This window comes from Arachis hypogaea, chromosome 8, assembly GCF_003086295.3.
Source record: "Arachis hypogaea cultivar Tifrunner chromosome 8, arahy.Tifrunner.gnm2.J5K5, whole genome shotgun sequence".
NCBI lineage: Eukaryota > Viridiplantae > Streptophyta > Magnoliopsida > Fabales > Fabaceae > Arachis > Arachis hypogaea.
The window spans coordinates 21,170,469-21,179,443 of NC_092043.1; the positions used below are offsets into that span (position 1 = coordinate 21,170,469).

The following is an 8,975-nucleotide window of genomic DNA, read 5'->3' on the forward strand; positions in this document are numbered from 1 at the left end:
TAGCCAAGAAGGTCGTGACCAGCTTATCCCATAAGTACAGGCTATCTTTAGGTTGTGAGTCTAACCATGTTCTAACTCTGTCTCTTACAGCAAAAGGGAAAAGCATAAGCCTGTAGACTTCAGGATCTACTCCATTAGTCTTAACAGTCTCACAGATCTGCAAGAACTCAGTTAAAAACCGGTAGGGATCTTCTGATGGAAGTCCATGCAACTTGCAGTTCTATTGCATTAGAGCAACTAGTTGAGGTTTCAGCTCAAAATTGTTTGCTCCAATGGCAGGGATTGAGATGCTTCTTCCATCAAACTTGGAAGTAGGTGTAGTATAATCACCAAGCATCCTCCTTGCATTATTATTTTCGGCTGCCATCTCCTCTTCCTTTTCGAAAATTTCTATAAGGTTGTCTCTGGATTGTTATAATTTAGCTTCTCTTAGTTTCCTCTTCAGAGTCCTTTTAAGTTCAGGATCTGCTTCAACAAGAATATTCTTATCCTTGTTCCTGCTCATATGAGAAAGAAGAGAACAGAAAAGGAAGAAGAATCCTTTATGTAACAGTATAGAGATTCCTTTATGTTAGTAGAAGAAGAAAGGAATAGAAGAAGGAGAATAGTTAAGAATCCAAACACAAGGGGGAGGATAGGTTCGAATTCTTGAGATGAGGAAAAGTGTTAGTAAATGAATAAATAAATAGAATAGGATGAGAGAAGGAGAAATTCGAAAATATATTTTGAAAAAGAGTTAGTGATTTTCGAAAATTAAAGGGGAAATAAAATTAAAATTAAAATTTAAAACAATTGATTAATTTAAAAAGAATTTTAAAAAGGAGGGAGAAATTTTCGAAAATTAGAGAGGGAAAAGTAGTTAGGTGGTTTTGAAAAAGATAAGAAACAAACAAAAAGTCAATTAGTTCGTTGAAAAAGATTTGAAAATCAATTTTGAAAAGATAAGAAGATAAGAAGTTAGAAGGGATATTTTGAAATCAAATATTTGAAAAAGATATGATTTGATAAGATATGATTAAAAAGATATAGTTGAAAAAGAATTGAATTTTAAAATTTAAAAATAATTACTTGACTAACAAGAAATTAAAAGATATGACTCTAGAATTTAAAGATTGAACCTTTCTTAACAAGAAAGTAACCAACTTCAAATTTTTGAATCAATCACATTAATTGTTAGTAAAGTTACGAAAATTATGAAATAAAATTAAGAAAAAGATTTTGAAAATTAATTTTTAAAATTTTCGAAAAATAATAAAAAAATGAAAAAGATTTGATTTTTGAAAAAGTTTTGAAAAGATAAGATTTTTAAAATTAAAATTTTGACTTGACTAACAAGAAATAACAAATTTTAAAAATTTTTGACTAAGTCAACCCAAAATTTCGAAAATTATGAGTAAAACAAGAAAAAGATATATTTTTTATTTTTGAATGATGATAGAGAAAAACATAAAAATGACTCACAACATGAAAATTATGAATCAAAACACATGATGCATGTAAGAACACTATGAATGTCAAGATGAACACCAAGAACACTTTGAAGATCAAGATGAACATCAAGACTTATTTTTGAAAAATTTTCAAGAAAAGAAAAACATGCAAGACACCAAACTTAGATATTTTCAATGCTTAGACACTATGAATGCAAAAATGCACATGAAAAACATCAAAAGACATAAAACAAGAAAATATCAAGATCAAACAAGAAGACTTATCGAGAACAACTTGAAGATCATAAAGAACACCATGCATGAAGTTTTCGAAAAAATGCAAAACATTTTTAAAACATGCAATTGACACCAAATTTAAAAATGGACTCAAGACTCAAACAAGAAACACAAAATATTTTTTATTTTTATGATTTTCTAATTTTTTGGTTTTTTTATTATTATAAAAAATTATAAAAAAATTTTCTTTTTTTTTTTGAAAAACAAAAACAAATAAAAAAGAATTTTTTGAAAGATTTTTGAAAAATTTTTAAAAGAAAATTACCTAATATGAGCAACAAGATGAACCGTCAGTTGTCCAAACTCGAACAATCCCTGGCAACGGCGCCAAAAACTTGGTGCACGAAATTGTGATCTCTAATAATGGCATTCAACTTGGTATGCGCATCAACTAACTTAGCACTTTCTTCACAACTTCGCACAACTAACCAGCAAGTGCATTGGGTCGTCCAAGTAATAAATCTTACGTGAGTAAGGGTCGATCCCACGGAGATTGTTGGTATGAAGCAAGCTATGGTCATCTTGTAAATCTCAGTTAGGCGGATAATAAATGGTTATGGAGTTTTCGAATAATAATAATAAATAAACAGAAAATAAAGATAGAAATACTTATGTAGATCATTGGTGAGAATTTCATATAAGTGTATGGAGATGCTTTGTCCCTGTTGGATCTCTGCTTTTCTACTGCCTTCCTTCAATCCTTCTTACTCCTTTCCATGGCAAGCTGTATGTAGGGCATCACCATTGTCAATGGCTACATCCCATCCTCTCAGTGAAAATGGTCCAAATGCTCTGTCACAGCACGGCTAATCATCTGTCGGTTCTCGATCATGTCGGAATAGAATCCATTGATTCTTTTGCGTTTGTCATCACGCCCAACAATCGCGAGTTTGAAGCTCGTCACAGCCATTCAATCCCTGAATCCTACTTGGATTACTACAGACAAGGTTTAGACTTTCCGAATTTTCATGAATGCCGCCAACAATTCTAGCTTTTACCACGAAGATTCTGATTAAGGAATCCAAGAGATATGCGCCCGGTCTAAGGTAGAACGGAAGTGGTTGTCAGTCACGCATTCATAGGTGGGAATAATGACGAGTGTCACGGATCATCACATTCATCATGGTGAAGTGCAACGAATATCTTAGAACAAGAATAAGCTGAATTGAATAGAAAGTAGTAGTAATTGCATTAAAACTCGAGGTACAGCAGAGCTCCACACCCTTAATCTATGGTGTGTAGAAACTCCACTGTTGAAAATACACAAGTGATGGTCCAGGCATGGCCGAATGGCCAGCCCCCAAATATGATCAAAGATGTAAAATCCAGATGTCTAAACAATAGTAAAATGTCCTATTTATACTAAACTAGCTACTAAGGTTTACAGAAGTAAGTAATTGATGCAGAAATCCACTTCCGGGACCCACTTGGTATGTGCTTGGGCTGAGCTTGAGCTTTACACGTGTAGAGGCTTCTTTCGAAGTTAAACGCCAAGTTATAACGTGTTTTTGGCGTTTAACTCTGGTTTGTGACGTATTTCTGGCATTTGACTCCAGAATGCAGCATGGAACTGGAGTTGAGCGCCCGTTTGCGTCGTCTTATCTCAAACAAAGTATGGACTATTATATATTGCTGGAAAGCTCTGGATGTCTACCTTCCAACACCGTTGAGAGCGTGCCATTTGGAGTTCTTTAGCTCTAGAAAATCCATTTCGAGTGCAGGGAGGTCAGAATCCAACAGCATCAGCAGTCCTTTGTCAGCCTTCTATCAGAGTTTTGCTCAGGTCCCTCAATTTCAGCCAGAAATTACCTAAAATCACAGAAAAATACAAAAACTCATAGTAAAGTCCAGAAATGTGAATTTAGCATAAAAACTAATGAAAATATCCCTAAAAGTAGCTAGATCCTACTAAAAATTACCTAAAAACAATGCTAAAAAGCGTATAAATTATCAGCTCATCATTTGTGCCGAACTTATTCAAGAAAGTTCGGCCAAGTATTAAATTATATGGACTGAAACAATCAACCAAAACATATTGAAAATCTAAAGTTTTGGATGGAGGATTCTCACTGAGTGCGGTTTGTAACCATACTGAACCTAATACAGGTGCTCATTCACCTGAAAATCCAATGAAGTCTCTGGTTGTGGCTGGAGTATGTTGTCACTCAATTTCATCTTCTAAAATGTGGAGTAGAATAGAACATCCGCGCTGCTTTCGGGGTCCGGCAAGACCTTCCGAACTATAAGGTTTTCCATTTGGATAGAGATAACAACTGGGTCATCTAAATTAAGCTCGATTGAATTGAGATCCAATGGCTAGAAAGTCATTTCAGAAAAAGTCGGCACAGTTTGATGACTGTTGATGGTACTTTCTATAGCGAGCATAGCTCGATAAGTGAGTTTTCGAGCAGAGCTTGATGCTCCCGCATGGGCAAAGCCCCCAGAAATACAATTAGTTACACCTCTTGGTTGTTGAGTTTTCGAGATGTGGGTTGGGTCAAAGTTTTCTTCATCATCTTTCGGTTGTTCATTGTTACTGTTTTCAATCCGACCAATGGTTAACTCGGACTATTTAGTTTGTCATTTGTTGATTCTCTTCTACCATGCGCTGATTGGCCAGTTGTAACTCTCTTACCATCCGATGAAGCTCGAACGGTGTGGGAGGAGGTAAGTCAGCCATGATCAGGGAAAGGAGTTTTAGGACGTATAATAAGAAAGGTTTTTATTTCGAGGCGCCACGGTGGACGCCAATTGTTCTTGCTGATGTTTGGCTGGTGTATATCTCGTCCACTAATGAATATCTTCGAGTTTTTTTGTTGGAATGAGTTATACGTCGGCAGTGAGAATAAGGGAGTGGATACCGGCCTACAAAAAATATTCTGATACTCAAATAAGTGAATAATAAAATTTGCAAAATGTAATGAATTTTTTTATCATTTCCTTTTATATCAGAAAGTGAGAAATAACGGCTATATTTTTGAGTAATAATATTTTGATCGGAGAATAATAAAATATCTGATGTTTTGGTGCAATTCTTACTAACGTCCATAGCCGAATTATAATTTATAACCAACGGTCGTATCATCGTATATTTTTAGATTCATTTTAGTATGCCTATAGTAATAATTAATCAATATGAAATGAAAAAAGGAAAAAAGAAATGGCTCCAAACGCTATTATATTTTAATGAGCAGTGTTATTCAAACTTTAAATACATGAAAAAATGACTAAATTTTACTCAGTTTCTTTAAATAAATAATAAAAAAATATAAGATATTAAAAAAAATTATATTTATATTTTTTATAAGATATTTTTTAATTTTTCTCCTTTTTATTAATTACTTTTAATAGTAAAAACATTCAGAAAGAGAAATTTACACAAAAATCATTATAAAAATTAAAGAAAAAATCTAAAGACTAGCAACTTTATTAAATATTGACCAGCATTTAACTAATAAAGAAAAGTGAGACATTCAATGAAATCTAACAACAATCTCACACTATTAATAAAATTATCATTAATGGTTATTTGATAACTACAAATTCCAAAAGTTGCTAATCTAACATTTCTCAAAATTAAAATACCTTGCTTCGTATATCATATTCTAATAATTAGCAGGAACGGACAAAATAATAAATTTTTTTATAATATTCTTAATCTGAATTAATCTACTTGGTATCTGATTTTTTGCTTAAACAAATTAATGAATTGATTCCTCAACATAAATTAATTTGGAGTAAAATATCAAATTAAAATGTGATAAAGTCATACCATAGTAATATAAACGAACGATCGAACGAAAAAATAAAACAACTATTCATCATTAATTTTCATGCATTTACACTCACATGTAAACTACATTCATCCTACGTAATGTTTATATGATGTCTGTACACTAAATACAGATCTTATTACAAGGTATTTCTCGCTTTTTATTCTAAATATTAAAATCAAGGCAAGCAATTAAGCGAGAAACTTGAATGTCGTATGTTAGATATCAAGAGAGAACGGCTTCCGTCAAAATCCAGATAGAGGACCTTGAATCTTGTCCATGTCCTTCTTGTGCTAAACTAAAAATAGCAAACTAAGAGAAAGAGACAACCTCTTCTAAGCACAGAAGTGCTGAGACGATTCTCCACCATCACTGCTACAGTAACAGTAACATAAGCCATTATTGTTCTGGTTAAGGCACACTATGACTGAGACGACGCTACCACCAAATAAGGCGTGTTGTTGAAGGAGTGGGCGAGGCCACTGGTAACCGCCTCAGCGGTCAACAAGCTATCTTCCCGCAAGTGCTCGAAGGCCCGGTGCTTGAGAGTCTCGAACATGAGCTCGGGCTGGTGCTGCATGGCTCGGAGGACGTCTCCGCACGATGGCCCCGACTCGGCACTGGTGACAGCAAAGCCCTGGGGACCGTCGCTCTGTGAGACCCTAACAACGCTGGGCCCACCGAACAAGTTGTGGAGTCCTCCAAGCGCCTCCTGGTAAGCCCCTCCCAAGAACATTCCCAGGTAGTACTTATGTCCATCACCGATTTCATGCAGCGGCAGGCTCGACTCGCCGTTGATAAACCTGTCAACCTTGCCGTCGCTGTCGCATGTCAAGTCCGAGAGCACCCCCTTCACGGTGGGCTTCTCGTCGAGCCGGTGGATGGGTAGTATGGGGAACACCTGTTGGATACCCCAGAAGTCGGGAATGGAAGTAAACACCGACATGTTCACGTGGTATGTTCTCACTGATTCCGATTCCTCCGCCGTCGCTACGGCCTTCCTCACCACATCATATAACCCGTCAATGCCCGCTAGTTCCTCCATACCCAATGAGCCTTCCTTGAACTCATCCAGGCATCGCTTCTTCATTTCTTCAATGTAGAGCAGGCAAGCGTCATGCTCGCCTCTAATGGCTGTAGCGCAGAGGTTGCGGTAATCGGCATGAACGCCCTCTGATAGACCCTCCAGCAAGTACTGTAGTCCGAGCAGGGAAGACAGCGCATTGGTGGTTGCTGCAGTGCTGCTGTTGCAACCAAATGCTTCAAAAACCAACACGGATTGATGGGACACAATGGCCCTCCCACTCTCGCTGCAGATTACAGGGTGCTTAACGGACCTTTTGTCGCACACGCGCTGAACTGCTTCAACAACCGCTGCGGCGTACTCTTCAAGGCCGTACCCAACAGACACGTCTGAGTCGCTGGATTTGGAGCCATTATAATCAATGCCAAGGCCTCCTCCGATGTCTATGACTCTCATGTTAGCTCCCATACGAACCAGCTCACAGTATATCTGTGCAGCCTCCGAAACTCCATCGGCAAGGAGTAAAGTGGATGGGATCATAGAGCCAATGTGAAAGTGCAACAACTGCAGGCAATCAAGCATGCCCAAGATTTGAAGCTTCTTCACAACCCTCACAATCTGAGCGGTGGTTAACCCAAACTTGCCCTTCTCTCCCGAAGTGGACCCAAAGTGCCCCGAATGCTTGGTCCTCAGCTTGGCCCGGAAGCCAATCACTGGTCTGATGCATAGCTTTTTGCTGAGATCGATGATCATGTCAAGCTCTTCCTCTTGCTCCAGAACAATCACGGTGTTCAAGGCAAGCTTCCTTGCAACCAACGCAAGGGAAATGTACTCTGCGTCTTTGAATCCGTTGCAAACAAGAAGACCTTCTGCGCTGCCTTTGCACAAACAGCTCATAGCCAACAGCAGCTCTGGCTTCGACCCAGCCTCCAAACCGAACCGGAACGATGAACCGAATTTCACGATGTCCTCCACGATGAACCGGTCCTGATTGCACTTCACCGGGTAGACCCCCTGATAGTGAGAGCTGTATCCGCCAGACTGGATCGCGTAGTCGAAGGCCGATTGAAGGGATTCGAGGCGGTTCTTGAGGATATCAGGGAAGCGAACCATGAGAGGCAGCTGTAGGCCGAGACCGCCACATGAGATGGAGTCGGTAGCTTTCTTCACGATCTTGAGCAGATCAATCTCCTGGTGACCCAGCGTTGCGGAACCGTGGGGGCACACCGCCACGTTCCCGGAGGAGTTCACCGTAAAATACGGAGCACCCCACCCGTTGATGTTATAGAGCTCCGCCGACATGGATGGAGACCAATGGGAATTGATCTCGCCGGTTGTGAAGGGAGGTGCGGCAGCTGGAAAGGTGATCGGTGCTGGAAAAGAGAGGCCTCCGGTGAATGCAAAGGCGGGACATGGTAGAGGTGCCGCATCAACACAACACGCCAAGGCCGGCATCTCTGTTTTAGCGATGATAAAAAAAATATTTGTTTAATGTGGGGGCTACAATAATAGCCGCCGAGGCCACCGCCACTGCCTCGGCCACCCACTTGGAAAAGTAAAAGTAAAAGATATAATGAGAATGGAGAGGTTTGTTCTTGTTAACAAACGAAGTAAATAGATATATGATAAATAATATAAGGTAACTGATGAAAGAGGTTGTGATGGGTTAGGTTTAATAATGGATGATTTATTGAAAGTGGAAAGGGACGAATGAACCAAAACGGGAGAGAAAGAGAAAGAGAAAGAGAAAGAGAAAGAGAACCGAATCCGAATATTGTGGAGAGATCAAAATGGTGTGAATTCTGAAACGATAATGTAGAGAGAAATGAAGGGAGGCAATAACGGAAAAGGAAACACAACACAACACAATCAAATTAGTAACTTTTATGTATAGCAAATGAAATGAGTGATTCGAATTACACAACCAGCATTGCTAAGGGGTTAATATATTTTGTAATTTATAATAATTAATTAGTGATTATTAATATTTTTAATAATATAAAAAATATATAATGATATTAAATTATATATTTTTTTATTGATTAAATACCGTTGGTAAAAAATAATTGAATTCAAGAAAGAAAATTATTCAAATTATTAAGTAACCTTTAGAAGGAGTAAGTGTCGAAGGAGATATATTTGGGGATTGAGTAAGAGTTCGATTAGCTCAGTAAATCGGGGAGTTATTCGAATTAAGAAGATCGAAAATTTTTAAAATCGAAGGTTATTTTGCAACCGTTACATGATCACGCAAAAGAGCGGAAACGGCTACCCGTGTTTTCGCGCATGTGAGATTTTCATTTCAAACTGATCAGTTATGAAAATGGCTATAAATACTAGAATGTTCGAAGCCACAAGGGTTGGAACTTTGCTTTAAAAATTATTCACGCATACTCACACCCCAGCGAATTTCTGAGTCTAGTTCGAGTCAATTTTCTGCAGGGTTCCTTC

At 37.9% G+C, this 8,975-nt stretch overlaps 1 protein-coding gene across 1 annotated transcript; it reads right to left on the reverse strand.

Moving 5' to 3' along the window:
* Window positions 1–5,522: 5,522 nt before the first annotated feature.
* LOC112706483 (arginine decarboxylase) lies at window positions 5,523–8,378 on the reverse strand. Its single transcript, XM_025757795.3, has one exon. The coding sequence runs from the start codon at window positions 7,977–7,979 to the stop codon at window positions 5,922–5,924; it is 2,058 nt and encodes a 685-aa protein (XP_025613580.1). The 5' UTR covers window positions 7,980–8,378; the 3' UTR covers window positions 5,523–5,921.
* Window positions 8,379–8,975: the final 597 nt, after the last annotated feature.